The 16,317-nt window shown below is 37.2% G+C and overlaps 1 protein-coding gene across 1 annotated transcript in view; it reads right to left on the bottom strand.

Moving 5' to 3' along the window:
* Positions 1-16,317, bottom strand: part of LOC127028023 (rapamycin-insensitive companion of mTOR-like) — a 63,701-nt gene that overhangs the window by 18,890 nt on the left and 28,494 nt on the right. Inside the window, exons 15-20 of the mRNA XM_050913852.1 lie at positions 15,998-16,099; positions 13,411-13,457; positions 10,337-10,472; positions 9,536-9,735; positions 8,406-8,532; positions 356-520 (exon numbers count right to left, since the gene is read on the bottom strand). Of these exons, the coding sequence (XP_050769809.1) occupies positions 356-520; positions 8,406-8,532; positions 9,536-9,735; positions 10,337-10,472; positions 13,411-13,457; positions 15,998-16,099 (777 nt within the window). The remainder of the gene's footprint in view (positions 1-355; positions 521-8,405; positions 8,533-9,535; positions 9,736-10,336; positions 10,473-13,410; positions 13,458-15,997; positions 16,100-16,317) is intronic.

The raw sequence follows: 16,317 nt of genomic DNA on the forward strand, positions 1-16,317 counted from the left end.
TCACAAAAGGAAGTATCAAACAGCATTAACCTCATCCTAATATTATCCACTTTAAGTACCTTCTGTCATTAATATATATCCTCTTTACAAAAAGTATAATTATTGAAATAGCTGAATTAGTTTGAATTCATATTTAAAAGTAAGCATAATCCAGAAATCTAAGTTTTCTTGTCATTAATACTGCAGTATTTTCAGCAAGGGGTCTATAAACTATTATGAAGTCCATCAATGACAATCAAGAAAGGAAATCATCAGTAGCTTCTTGCATACTTTTACTTTGCTACTGGGGGGAGGGGGTGGGGAACAGCTTACAGAGTAGCATACCAAAAAAGTTGAAAAGAGAAAGGATGCTCACCTTGTCTTCACATGCTTCATCTAGAATATCAAGTGCCTCAGAAGAAATAGTTTTATTTTTATCATGTAACTGGGTCACCAGTAACTCAATCCCCCAATTGCTGAAGAACTCTACATTTGCTCTCAGTAATACTCGTAAGTGTTTTGTTGCATACAACCTGCAGCTCTGCAAAAGTAAGGAAAATACTTTTTTGAATGGAAGAAAAATAGCTAATGTAGTTAATGATTTATCACTTTTAAGAATACATTTCAATTACCATATTTTATAGCAAGTAACTGCATTGCACACCTTAATGCATTAAAACTACAGTCTACTTGAGAGCTATTTCTATCTTATCAAATGGGAAATTTGAGTCTGAGATCACAAGTGATCTGGTCACTGCAAGTCTCCTTGGAAAGCCCTTATCAGTTAGTCATTCACTGTGATGGCACCACACAAATTCATCAGGATATGCAGGAGAAGTACCTTGTAAGTGACCAGTGCAATTGCATATACTTTCATGTATGTAATGTTTTGAAAAATACTTCAAGCAAATCTTAGAACCTCTGGGGAATTTATTTTAATAAATTTTAAATTGTTTCCCAAAAGTATCTGATCTTCAAAGCTTCTCAGAAAACCTTCTAAATATAAAAGTGTTATTTTCTGTAATAAGACAGTTTCCCAACACTTAGTTTACTACTATGAATTTCTCTAAGTGACAGCAGAATGAAGTACCTTATCAGCTCCTGTACTGCTGTTCAAAACTTGCTGAATAAACAGCATAAACTGATTAACATAGTTTTTATTAGAAAAATTACATGCAAAATAGAAGCAAACAGGCTTAATCTACAATAATTTGTTGTGGAGTAAGCATAGAACAACCCTGACAATGTATGCTTACTGGGAAAGGCGTTATCTTTACTTAGACAAGCATAGTTATAACAAGACAAAATCAGGTGCCCAAAATCTTTCTTCAGGTCTTCAGTCCTTACACCTTTAAGGCTATGACAGCTATAACCAAGTAAATTTTCTCTATGTTGAAATATAAATTATCTGTGTTGGGATGCATGTGAATATCTTTAAGAGATAGGTGAATTGGTCCAGGTTGGACAGCACTATCTAGGTTAACAATATCTTTTGGATTTTTTTTTTCCCTCCAGAAATACTTGGCAAGTAGGACTTGAAAGAAAACGGGAGTAGGAAATGTGAATGTGCACAGTTCATTTCAAAACCTTGTCTCATTATTTCAACTTCAAGTATCATGCACATTTCTATTTAATATACAGAGGCTTATTTTTTGTAAGGGAGGCGGGAATGACATAACACAAGTACCAAGAATGACTGTGGCAACAATGAGTTACAATTCTGATCTAGGCTGCACAACCATTTTGAAATGGCTCGCATCCCGTTAGTGGTATGCCTTGTATGTGGAATAGATGACTAGCAGCATACTTAAAGATGAGAACAAGAGCTAGTATGCTGAAATGATCACTTGATCTAGATGTTAAGCCTACAGAATAACACAATAATGTGAAACCAGAATTCAGTGTCATGTAGTTCAAGTGTTAAAATCTGTCTATAAAGAATCATTGTTACTGTTATAACTATACTGAATGGGATACAGAGAACAAAAGATAATAATCTTCACTTCTTGAAATACTTCCTGAACATGAATTAATCTATCCAGATAGCTAGTGCAGAAATAGCACAATTTTTATTTTCTGTTTGGAGAAGGAAAAGATGAAGCAAAATCCTGGAATGTTTTTACTTTTGACGGGAACCGAAAGGAAAACCAGTGTAGAGGATATCCAAGGAAACAGGCATTCCTCTTTCCCCCAAGCATGAACTACATGAAAAACATAAAGCCCCGTACTATATCTGTCAGAAGATTCTTACTTTTAATAGTAAAGGTCTTTGTGACCCATAGAAGTGATGATGCAAGTCAGAGGTCACTATACTCAGCTGATTACATACAGCTCAGCATAGATGCCAGTAGATATAGGATAAATCTACCTCTTCACCACCCATTAAGATAAAAGGTTATGAACTGCAACACTTGAGGACACACTGGCTACTCTGCTGTTTCTACCATAAACTGGCAAAAAGGCAGCTGAAGCAGTATTAATTTGCTTCAGCATGAGTGACCAAAGCACACCTGGAAGTAGGTTAAGATTTGCTTCCGCTTCACTGATCTGCAAAGATATTGCTCTGTAAATGTTTTTGTTGTATATATGTTGTATATAGTCACCCCAAAAAAGCTACTCTCCCCTTCTAATGCTAAGCTGACTACAGAAGTGACTTTTCCTTGTTCTGAGACACTCATTAGCAAATGGCTAACAAACCTGCTTCACAGCTCTGGGTAGCTGTAAAAGGTGTATGATGCTATAACCTCAGTTAACTCATGAAAAAGAGCATCTTCAGCTCTTGAAATAAACAGGCACTAAAAATAAGATATTTCATTAAAAAACGTCTCCAGGAATTAAAATTTCTGAAGTGAAGAAGCCTTACTGGAGATGGTCTTTCTCCCTTACAAAACACAGCTTTTTAGAAAGTATGCCCAGTTCCATGCATTTTTATTGCTTTTAAGCATAATTTAGAAGCAAGAGGCAGCATACAGAATCAAAAATCACAATTTGTCTTCTGGATTCTGAATTAATACAAACCGTTCCATAGGCATTTGCTTACTATACAGGCTCCACTCATCCTACCAGGTTGTCCTAGTTTTGGCCCAGCCGGCAACAAAGCACCACACAGCCACTCACTCACTCCTCCCCCCTGGTGGGAAGGGGAGGAGAAAATACAAAGAAAAGGCTCATGAGTCGAGACCAGGACAGGGAGGGATCACTCACCTATTATGGTCACAGGCAAAAACCAGACTTGACTTGGGGGGAGGGGGGGAAGAAATCAATTTCATGTGTTACCAATCAAATCAGAGTAGGATAATGACAAATAGAACCATATCTTAAAAACACAAAAACACACCTTCCCCCCACCCCTCCCTTCTTCCCGGGCTCAGCTTTGCTCCTGATTCCTCTACCTCCTCCCCTCCAGCAGTGCAGGGGGGCAGGAATGGGGGTTGCAGTCAGTTCATCACACATTGTCTCTGCTGCTCCTTCCTCCTCAGGGGGAGGACTCCTCACACTCTTCCCCTGCTCCAGCGTGGGGTCCCTCCCACGGGGGTCAGCCCTCCATGAGCTTCTCCAATGCGAGTCCTTTCCACGCACTGCAGTCCTCCATGAACTGCTCCAGCATGGGCTTTCCCACAGAGTCACAGCCTTCTCCGGGCCCAGCCACCTGCTCCAGCATGGGGTCCTCCATGGGCTGCAGGGGAATCTCTGCTCCACCATTAACCCTCCATGGGCTGCAGGGGGACAGCCTGCCATCTCACCATGGGCTGCAGGGGAATCTCTGCTCCAGCGCCCCTCCTCCTTCACTGACCTTGGTGTCTGCACGGTTGTTTCTCTCACATCCCACTCCTCTCTTCACTGCAGCTCCTCCTCTTCCCCCCCCAGCAGTCTTTCCCCTTCTTAAATATGCTATCACAGAGGCGCTACCACTATTGCTGATTGGCTCGGCCTTAGCCAGAGGCAGGTCTGACTTGGAGCCGGGGAAGCTTCTAGCAGCTTCTCACAGGAGCCACTCCTGTAGCCCCTCCCCTGCTACACAAACCCCCACCACACAGGTCCTCATTAGAAGTCCTTGAAAAGGGAAGGTGGAAGGGCTTGCAAGTGCCTTATTTGAATTGAACTGCATATGCTCATTTTTAATCTTAGGATTCACTTGTCCAAGGTGACAGAATGTCAATTCTGGTAATATTAAAAAATATATTCTCCCTATGGGACAGAGCAGTGAGTGGTATAAACTGTGCCAAGTTTCAATTTTTTCCTATCATGCTTGCTAAACACGAAGGAGTAAATCTTTGTTTGCTGTTGACAATGCTGCCATTTCAGAATTCCAGACTGTAAACCCCAGAAAATGGCAGATACCTTCCCCTAACATCTAAGCAGATGTACTTCCAAATTACTCCTCAGTCAGTGGAACTGCCCATGCAAGTATCTGTCAGTTCAATATTTCCATATTCTTTCTGGTATCTTATCCTCTCCAAATTGACTACTATTTCCACCTCACATGAATATTTTAGTTTCTGGAAGAGATTTGTAAGTTTTGCCAATTACAGTAGCTCAAATACACCACTTATACCACTAAGGATACAGTTAATATCAGAATAATCAAAATGTTTTATCCTTTGGATTAGCTTTTTACGCTTTGATCTTCTATTGGGAGCACAAACACCAGAAACACTAAACACAAGCATTTTGTCCAAGAGATGATACCGGCAATATTCTGTACACCAAGCATTGCCAAAGGGTTCTTCGAAAGGTCAACATTTTGCCTTTTTGTTAAGTAGTAGTCAATGACATTTTCTCCTCAAAAATCTCATCAGTTCAGTTTCCACCATAAGAATGTATGCAGCTGGGCACATGTAAAACAGGAAAAGAATTTAAGGAAGTAAATAAATTTTATCCAAGTATGAAATCATCAGCGGTTGATGCAAATGTAGATCCGTTTCTGCTGGCTGAGACAGTCCATTCTATTTATGCTTTTCTTCTTTTAGACCAGAAACACAAAATATTTCCTTATGAATTCCAAGCAGGTCAACTAATTCAGGAAACAAAACACTCTGAAGCGGTTTTATCCATCCCTCAGGGTTCAATACGTATCACAAAGGAAGTCAGGCTCTATTTAAGAGGTTCAAACAGTAAATTTTCCTTCTTTTCTAGTATCCTGATAGTAAAAGATTCATTTACATTTGTGATGAACAAACAAGATTTATTTTTTTGATATTTCTTAAATGTGTTATCATAAATACTTTTTTTTTTTTTTAAGAAAATATTGAAGGGATTCTCATGGTACTGCAGGGTACAAAAATCAGGGTACAGTCTCATCCAGTGCAACACTGAACTCTAAATAGTAGAATTTAAGTCACAACACATCTCAGCTGTGAACTTTCCTAGAGATCACTATGGTTAGAGACCTGCTATACCTGACTGCACACCTAACTAATATTAAGGACTACTAACCCGTATTAGTGCACATATTTTATAAGTAAAACTGTAACTTTTCTCATAAGTCAGTGCTAGGCAGTTGAGAAGACATATCCTAATCATTTTTATTATTTTACATTTCAAGAGACTTCCAAAAATAGACAGTTACTTAATCTCTGCTGTTTCCCTAGACAACGTTGCTAGATCCATGCATCAATGTGAGACTGGGAAATTAGAAACATTAGAACTCAGTAGCCATAGGCTACTAACATAGGCTGAGACCTTAAAACATCACAGATGCAAGAAAGTATCAGTGTTTCTAGCAAGAAAGATCTCTATCTTTACAACTAATTATTTAGGTTGGAGCTCCAAAATTTGAGTTCTTAAGTTTCTGAGCCTGTATAACATCTCTCAGCTTTCTCCAAGGAGTTCTACCTCGATATCTGTCAAGGTTTGGCATTAAATACTCATGGTAATACCAGTGAGGCCTATTAAAATTCAGATCATGATCTCTAATCCTTTTCACAATCCCAAACAGACCAGAACTGAAATGGGTAAACCTGGGGGCTTGTCATGGTTTAACCCCGGCTGGCAACTAAGCACCACAAAGCACTCACTCACTCCCCCCCCCCCCCCCCGGTGGAATGGGGGGGGGGGGGAGAGAATTGGAAGGGTAAAAGTGAGAAAACTTGTGGGTTGAGATAAAAGCAGTTTAATAATTAAAAAGAAATTAAAAAGAAATGTAAGGAAAATAAAAAAAACAAAACCCCAAAGATAGAGGAAAATAAAACCCAAGAAAAACAAGTGATGCAAAAGAAAACAATTGCTCACCACCAACCAACTAATGCCTAGCCAGTCCCTGAGCAGCAGCCCCCCCACCAACCTCCCCCCCCAGTTTTATTGCTGAGCATGACGTCATATGGTATGGAATATCCCTTTGGTCAGTTGGGGTCAGCTGTCCCAGCTGTGTCCCCTCCCAACTTCTTGTGCACCCCCAGCCTCCTCGCTGGTGGGGTGGGGTGAGAAGCAGAAGAGGCCTTGACTCTGTGTAAGCACTGCTCAGCAATAACAAAAACATCCCTGTATTATCAACTCTGTTTCCAGCACAAATCCAAAACATAGCCCCATACTAGCTACTATGAAGAAAATTAACTCTGTCCCAGCCAAAACCAGTACAGGGCTCTACAAGCTTTCTTAATTTCTAGGGTGCCGGAGAGCGATGTCTATCCTATTCACATCTGAAGTACAAGAAGTGTTTACTACCCATTGTTCATTAAGCTGAACTACAAATAGGTGGAAATTGTATTTTTAGTTATCATCACTAATGGCAGCAGTAGCTCTCAACTGCTTTCTGGCTTTGTATACGTATGCTTGGGACAGTATGTTCAGATAGTATCTGCACCCCACTTCAAGCCAGTCTGCTTACAGCTAGTGATATCTGTATCAGAGTTGAATATATTCTGTTTTGTTTCCTCCCCTCCCCCCAGATAAAAAAAGTTAAAAGTAGGTCTTTATAGAACATTTGGAAGAAGATCAACCCGTTCCTACTTACATAAAGCTTCTGGTGTAAGTACTGGATGCTTGAAAATGTTTGGAAGAATCTCTCTCAAAACAGAATTTAAGTCCTCATACCTTAAATATCAGGATCAATAAAGCTTTCCCAAAATCTAACACACAAACACTAATTCATAACAAAATGCCTAAAATTATCTGTGGAACTGTATACCTCATTGGAGGAGACTGTGACAGCATGTCTGGACTTTTTTTCTAATTGTTAACTAGCTGCATTTGGAAGAAACTGAAATGGTGGAGTGCTCTTCCCCCTTGTACGGCCTCTTTTTACGAAGGAAAAATAGCTGGGAGGTGGTGGAGGGGGCCAGTACCCATTAACATGAAATCTCAATAGAAACAGCTAAATGAAATTCCACTGTCTAAACTGCTTTTAATCAGCAGTCATCTAACAGGAGCTTAGAAGCCTAATAAAGACACAGGCATGTATCCTCATAACATATCAATTTCTATTTCCTTGCTCAGACTAGGTCATAAAACACCTTTGGAGAAAGGATATCAAAGTCATCACTTCTTTGAAAGATTACTTAAAAATCAGTCAGTAGGGAGTCTTATCCTCTTCTTTCAATGAGTCATTCCTTCAACCCTAACTATTCTTTATTACTGTCAGACTCCTCTCTTTACCTATAAGAATCATCACATCTTTGGTAGTCTCAGAGAAATATCCTTGATTTCTTTCTTTCCCTCTCTTCTTCCTAAATACGAGATATTTAAAGCTAGTGTCTACCTTATTCCCTCTTGTATCCACTCTAGAGCATACTCTGCCTTGTCCAGGTGACAGAGGAATAGCTCTCCCTGAAGTACTGAAAGTTCTTTCCTAGTTAGGTTTCAACTTAATAATTGTCATTTCCCTGACATTAATGCTTGCTTGTCTACTATGTTACACCTGATTGATATCTCTTTTCTTAAAGGTTCAAGAGCTTCCTTTCCTAAGTCTGCGTCTTATTTCCACTCACCTTCTTTGATTCAGAAGTACAAATCCCAATGCCTATTTCTGAACCACCCCCTTGTTCCAAGAGCTATAGCTTCTACTCAGTTCCACCACAGTAATCTCAATCATTATCAAAACAGTATCTATCAATGGAAGGTTAACCTGCTTATTACTGCTAGAAATACACATTTCTGTTTGTGAAAACGCCTTCACCATTGATTTAGGATGTCCACTGACCTAGACAATAATGTTATATTTGGTTTATGCATTTAAAGACTTTAACCCCCTTCATACACGAGAGAAACATCTGTTTGAATGACTTAATTTCTTGAGTACAAATACAATACAAGGTGTGAAGTCCACAGCAAATTCAAAAGCTATACGAGTAGGAGTTTCATTTCTCTAAATACAAAAATAAAAACCTTTCTGCATATATATTATCTTAAAAATAAAGTCACACACCTTGAATAACAAAATAAATGTCTAGTGGCAAACAACAATGGAACATAAGTTGAATCGAACTTACATCAGTAGCTGCTGTCAGGATTTTAGAAAGAATTACTCTTGCTAACCCATCTCTGCTGTAATCCAAACTAGAAACAGTCAATTTTAACAAGTGATCCTGGTTCTTCAAAGAACAAAGATTAAGAAGACTGGGGGGGAGAAAATAAAAATTAGTATTTGAACCCACTCAAACCCACTTATTTATTCAATCAATAATTTAAACTTAAGTACTCTGAATTAGATTTTCAGTTCTATAAACGCAGAAGAATACAAAGTAAGGTCTCATATGAAATGGAGTGACTTTAAACTGTTACAGCTGTTAAAGGGAGACCAAATAATGCACTAAACTGCAAGGGGAAAAAAAAAACCCAAACCAACATTTTTTTATAATTGCTATGTAACAGTTTTGTCAGTATACTTGGATTGGTGATTATGAGTACAAAATAAATGTTCATGAAGCTCTGTGAACAATTTCACATTGTAAAACATTCTGTGTATACAGCTTGCCATAAGGTTAGTCCTATTAACTGTCTAGATTTTATTGTAAATTAAGTTTTCTCTAGCCAATAAAAAATGTGCATTCTAATAAGCAATGAAAACAACTAAAAAAAAACCAGAGTACATCAAAACACCTGAATTTTCTCTTAAAATTTACTATATTTGAAATAAACTGGCCATTGGCCAAATTACTCCCAAAGGAAGGTAAGTTTATTTGTACCTGAACAAAATTTTGAACTCCACAGCTTCACTCAAATATATTGGACTGAAGTTTAGGTACAACATGCATCATCACATTTCACACACAATATGATACCTACCAGTTTGTTGGGTGGTTTTGGGTTTTTTTTGTTTGTTTGTTTTAAATTTCAGTATAGTATCATCCTTCCCAATACCAATTTCTGTCAGATAGGTGTGGACAGGAAAAAGCAAGCTATTTTGTAACAGTCACCCATATTTGTTCAGTAAGACAGACTAAAAGACCTCTTAAAAAAAACCACCCAAAACCCCCACAACTGAGGATCCTTACTTGAAAATAAATCAAAATAATTTTAAAGTTTTCAGCTTTATAGACAGTGGTCCTCACGCACAGTTATACAAGTTTCATAACAATTATACCTGTAGGCACAATTCAAGCAGAATAAAAACACTCACCACTGAAACACATTACATTTTTCAAGCATTTTCACTCCATGAGGGTGACAAGAGAGAGTACCAAAAAACAGAAAGTAGTACTGGCTAAGGGTATTTAGTAACCCATTATTTTGAAGACTATGTTCAGGTTTCATTCCCGATGAAGAATTGAGCCAATTTACAATATCTTTAACCAATTCCTCCAGGTAACCTTGTCCATCCTAACAAAACAAAGAGTAACAGCATTTACTAATAACAGAACTGGGCCTCTCTACTGAAATCCATCCTTTAAAATTTCTTAAAATGTACAAACACAATACAGATACAAAACAGAAATGTTGTTTGGCAAACACAATTCAGACTAAAGAAAAAGGTTCAAGGCAAACAAAAGGAGTTTAGCTTGGAGACATCTTCAGACCAATTCTATTCTTTCCAAGAAAAGGATTGTTCAATGACGTTTTCCTCTGGCCTGAGGCATAAAAGTCTTTAGCACACAAGAAGAAAGGAGACAGAGAAACAAAGGATATACACAGAAAAAAAACCAACCAAAACAAACAAAAAAATCCCAACAGAAACAAAAAAACCCCAACCAAACCCTAAGCTGTATTTAATAAAACTCCTACTTAAAACACGGTCATCTCCCCAGTGTCTTATCTGAACAACTCAAGATTTTAAGTTTATTTGTAATTATGCTGATCATTTTAGGTTTAACACCCAAAGTCTACAGAAGTCTTTACTAAAATTAAGGGGTTTTTCCCCTCTAAGTGGCATACAGCAGCACTACTCATTCTATCTCCAGTCTTGTAGCTGAAAATTTCTTACCTCTTCTGATTCAAGAAGAAATTCAGTAAACTGACAACCCACCACAGTGAGCTGCTTAGCCTTGGTATAGTCCAGATCCAGGTTGGCATACAGTTTACTGCTAGGCTTGTAAAAATATAGCAGTCTCCTTACAAACCTATGGAAAGTAAAAAAGAATTCGTTATTTTTCAGTAAGACAAGGACAGTCTCACATTACAAAATGATGCTGGTATAAAAGATATTTTATCACTAAATTAGCTTATTGACAATAAATTTTCAAGAGTTATTAAAAGAGTGTAGCAGGTATCAGTGTTGAGTCTATCCAGACACGATTTCAGAGATGCAGGTGTACTGTTTGTTATAAAGGGTTTTCTATATGACTTAAAATAAGCAAAGGAACTGAAAATCTCTATGCTCTTAGAAGCCATAGTTTCCTTCTCATTCTCATGCTTATAATTTATTCTGCTGTAATTTATCCTGTGGTGAGTTTCAAAGACTATACTATCTAGACTTACAAAGAGCTAAAGAAGAGTCTGTCTTAATGTTTATGTGACATGACTTTTCTTTAGCTATAATAGTTAATGCTACTGTGAAAAAAATATTTTATGTTCTGCCAGAAAAAGGCCATATTTATTCAGCAACAGTATTTTCATTCACCTCACAAGCATTTCTGAAGCACACCACAGTGATTGCAAATGCAGACTCTCACTCAGACTTTTTGAAGCCATGGTGAGCAATATAGCTTGAATTTTGCATTGCAGGAATAAATCTTCAGCAAAGAGCTTCCCCCCATCAATTCTTAGTAAAAAAGTAAACACATTTGTGCTTTAAAAGAACACAGAATGTTCTGTCTGAAGGTAGATATGTCAAGCATTAAGAAAGCATAACTAAAGCACTGCCTTTAGTTAAAAAAGTGAGAGTAAGCAACTATCCCAACTCCAAACACAGGACCAATTATAAAGGAAATCTGAGGGCTTCTTTAAATTTTGTCAAATGAAGTGTAGTTTATTCTGGGTTATTAGCAATAAATATATTATATATATTAGCACACACATTTATATGTGAGTGTATATATACACATATATACTTAAGTGTGTATATGTGCATGTATATACACACACTGCATTAACTGTATCTCTATGAAATGAAGGGATCCATATCAAAAATATCTTTAATTTAACAGCCATAAGATCATCACAAAAACACTAACAGTAAAAGAAAACAAAAATCAACTTATGGAAGGACAAATAAATTTACACTTCAAAAACAAAGTGGCTGAAATTTTTTTATGATCAGCAGTGAAACTAGAGAGATTTGGGGGTTAATTAGTTATAATTAAACAAGAACAGCAGCATTTTAAAGCCATTAAAGCATCTAACCCACAATCCTGTAGAAAGGATCAACCAACTGTAGAAGTTTTACAGTAACTCAACCATAGGTTTTCTCAATTTATTTAGAATTATATTATTTAGGCACTGAACAATGCTTGAGCGCAGCACAAAACCAGGGAACAGGAACACTGTCCCAGGTAGGTAGGTAGAGGAGTGGATGTGAGTATCACAGCCAGGACTGCAGATTTTCCTTTAGAGAAGCAATGTTATAAACCACCGGATTTGGTAAATAATCCTTTACCACAAAGTACAGATTAGCAATTAATGTTTAGGGAAGGGGGGGGGGGGGGGGGGAACAGAAAAACACACAAATGCAAAATTAAATTATGACTATGATTACAATAGGACTACCACTTATGCTGGGAACACTATATAAAAGTTGCCTGATTACTTTTTAGTAAAAATTTAAAATGATGCAGCATGAGCCTTTCAGGATATGTTTTAGCTTTAGGTTTTTCCTCAAATTCATGTAGAAGTAGCTTTCCATGCCTACAAATACAGAACTACTCTTCAAAGTAGTTTGTTTAATCAAATCAATTTCTGAAATGCATGTTAAAAGTGACATCCAAGAACTAATTGGTAACACTATTACCACACACACAAAAAAAAATAATAAAAATGCCTTAATGCCAACAGACATGAAAGGAATCAGAGCTGTACTGACTGTCTTTTCAAATCACACATGCTTCCCTTGCCATTAACAGCAACTTGAAATAACTTCCTCTTGGTTTTTGATGAAAGCTATAACTATATAACTGTACAACTGTAGACCTATTCTGTCAAAATTTGTCCAGTGCTGACATCAAACACTAATGTATGAAATATCAAAGAGGTAATGCTTCGTCCTGGTTTCGGCTGGGACAGAGTTAACTCTCTTCTTAGTAGCTGGTACAGTGCTGGGTTTTGGATTTAGTGTGAGAATGATGTTGATAACACTCTGATGTTTTAGTTGTTGCTAAGTAGTGCTTCTCTTAAGCCAAGGACTTTTCAGCTTCCTGTGCTCTGCCAGCAAGCAGGTGTGCAAGAAGCTGGGAGGGAACAGAGCCGGGGCAGCTGACCCGAACTAGCCAAGGGGATATTCCATACCATGGAACGTCATGCCCAGTATATAAACAGGGGGGAGTTGGCCGGGAGGGGTGGATCGCTGCTCAGGCATCTGTCAGCGGGTGGTGAGCAATTGCATTGTGCATCACTTGTCTTTTCTTGGGTTTTATTTCTCTCTTTTTTTTTTTGTTGTATTCCTTTTCATTACAATTATTATATTATTATTATCCTTAGTTAGTAGTATATTTTATTTTATTTTAGTTATTAAACTGTTCTTATCTCAACCCACGAGTTTTACTTTTTTCCCCCTGATCCTCCTCCCCACCCCACTGGGAGGGGGAAGCAGCTGTGTGGTGCTTAGTTGCTGGCTGGGGTTAAACCACGACATACTTTAAGGTTTAAAATTTGCAAAGCTAATGATTCTTGTTTAGGGAGTAAATATATAAAGTATCTGTGCACAGAAGAGAAACCACTAAAGCTTAAAGACCTGTTTATTTAAAGCAAATATTACAACCTAATTATCTAAATTTTCATTTTTGCTGTTTATCTATAGATTAAGTTTTAGAAACATGACATATCAAGGAATAGTTTATTGCAACATTAAAACCCAGTTTTTCCAAATTTCTTTCTTCAAAGGAAGTCTATGTAATTTTTACGTACCTGTGCAATTGTTCATCTTTATAGTTCCTTATATTTATATTTGGCCACTAGAAAAAACAGCAAATATAGTATTATATGAAACTTGTACATCAGTCCTTGATTAGTCACTAAAATTTACTCATTTTATTATGGTTCTATTCACCTAATAATTAGAAGTGTAAGTTTTGTAGGTAACATTAGATGCAAGAAAATAACCCCTTATTTTATTCAAAAGCCCACATTCTTGCTCCGAGAACTGTTCTATCATTTTCTAGAGAAGGACAGGGAATGTCGGGTGCATGCTATGTGTACAAGTCCATAATTCTAATAAAATAGCAAACTATGACATGCTAACGAAAAATAAACAATTTTGCTCAGTTTCTTCTCTGCAAATAGCAAACAAGTTTTGATACACATAACAGGGAAATCAGGTTTTGTTGTTTTCACTATTAATCCGATTTGTTTTAAAAATAACCATTTTTCTGTTATAGCTCACTTAAATACTGCTTATTAAAATGGTATTTAAACTTCTCTGTTGATACTTTGTAAGATGTTTTAAAAAGGATCACACAAAGCCATAATACTCTCTTCTGGACCTATCCTTTCTTCATATTATATTTTCCTCTGTTTTTACAGTCATCTGTTGTCTCTATGGTTTTAGATTTTTGTTGCTAGTAGTATCTTCTTGGAAGGGATGGAAAAAAAAAAAGTACGTCAAACATTTTTCTTTCCTACCCAAGTGATACAGTTCTACATTTCCAATTGGTATACTAGTATTAAGACATATAGTGCACTAGTTAATGATTAGTAAAACTGACTACACTAGTAACATTGAACCCAGAGTGCCAGATTAAGTATGAAGCTCTACTGTTCACACAGTCTCAATTCCTCCATCCTGACCACTGCCACTTTTGCTGCTCTTTTAGCAGCCTAGACAGCAAGTTGAGCAAGTAAAAAAAGGCAGTAAGGGACCATATGAGATGCAAGTAGTGAGGTAGTAGGAAAGCCGATGCTCCACAGCCGTGAGGTTGCGACTGCGACAGGAGGGAGGCGAGTAGTCACATGAGATGGTGAAGTCCAAACACTGGAATCTGGATCCTGCTGATTCAGGGACTAAAGATGGACCACTGATAAACTGCACAACACCAGTGTAAGCTAAGATAACGTTAACAGGAACGGAAGCAGTTAGAATTTAACCAGAAAACACAGTAACTTCTCATTCTGAAAGACAGAAGTCTCTGATTTTGAGACCTTTAGAACTGTTCGACAGGACACTAGAAAATATACTGCAGGGGAGGTCTGAGATAGCAGGGAAACTGACAGCTTGACCTAAATTTCAGGGGAGAAAACACCAAAACAAACAAAAAAAAAACCCAAAAACCCCTTAGTTGTCAACTACATAAAACTTCCATTGTCAAAGTACTACACAGACTAATTAAAAAGTGAGATTCTGAAGAACAGTTTCTTGATAATATCTTTAATACTGAATCAAAGGTAAAAATAACTATGATTAATAATCATAGATATCTAGTAGTGTTACAGTAAAAAGTCTGTAAACAGTGGAATTCGGTGGAGCAAAGCTACTGTCATATACCTATTCAGGTCTTTATACCAGACAGATTCTTGCTCTCTCAAGTTTATCAGTCCCTGAAAAAAATGCACAGAAATATTTAGGGGGATTTTTTGGGGGGGGGGGGGGGGGGGGGGGGGGGGGGGGGGGGGGGGCGAGTGTTGGTTTTTTAATGTAATCTTGATTATGTCTGTCACCATTAATCCTGTTTTGTACTTTTGCCATCTTTATAACAACATAGTAAAGACGACAGTAAGAAAGTGTTAGAACATGTTACTTGGGGGTAACAATGGAAGGATAGCTTTGATGCACAGAATGACAGGAGCTATTCTGGCTCTAAGACTATACCAAGTACTCAGTCAGAAAGTTTTCTTACTCAAAGAAAGTAAGTCCTCTGCTTAAAAAAGAGGTAGTCCCTTAAAAGCTGTACATGAAATATATTTAAGATAACACCCTCCCTGTCAGAGATATTTCCTGTATTTTGTGAAAACAAATTTGTTTTGCAATGAACTTGATGCTATGGGACTATTTGTATTAGTTCAAAACATACAATAAGACTGCATACTAAAGTTTTCATATGTGGCTCAGTCTAAGCATCTGAAGTTTTATCTACAACCCACCTTCAGCCTTAACCTTCAGCGCACGTTATACATTTAAAAAAAAGTCTGCTATCAAACTGAACAAGGCAGTATCCCTATGTAGTTTGGACTGAAGTCTAAAGTATTAGCAACTTTAAAGTCACTATATCTCATTCTATAAAGTCTATTTCTATACAAATAAAGTTATATAAAATTTAATATATGCTTAAGAAACTTGTGAATTTAACTGCAGTGTATTTTTGTATATAGTTTAAGGGTTGTATACAAAGAGACTATATCAGCACTGATTAAACCCATGAGATCCTAATTTTCTGAAATAAAACAGATTATGGGATATAGTATAGAACTGATAATAGAAAGTCAAAGCTCACATGTGAAATGGAGACTTCCCCCCCCAAATAATTTCATAAAAATAGTATCATGCCCTTTTTATGCTCACCTTCAGTATGGTCCCTATCAGATTCCAATTCCACTCGAGGTTCTCTTTATGATTGAGAACTTGGCTGTCTCGAAGATTCATTACAAGTGCTTCTTCTGTATCCTGGAATACAGACATAAACTACAGTAAGTTTCCTTGCATCATGTCTTGTCAGATGATATACTTACTGTTCATGTAATAATCATTAAAAGGGCTATGCTCCACAGTATTTTGCATTTGAAAGTAAATTGCATGGTTATAGTACTGCATTAAAAAACTAATAGTAAGAGATCATAATTGGGACTAAAAAGCATTAAAAATTATTGTATTTCTAGAAATCG

The sequence above is a fragment of the Gymnogyps californianus genome, unplaced genomic scaffold (genome assembly GCF_018139145.2).
Source record: "Gymnogyps californianus isolate 813 unplaced genomic scaffold, ASM1813914v2 HiC_scaffold_138, whole genome shotgun sequence".
NCBI classification, from domain to species: domain Eukaryota; kingdom Metazoa; phylum Chordata; class Aves; order Accipitriformes; family Cathartidae; genus Gymnogyps; species Gymnogyps californianus.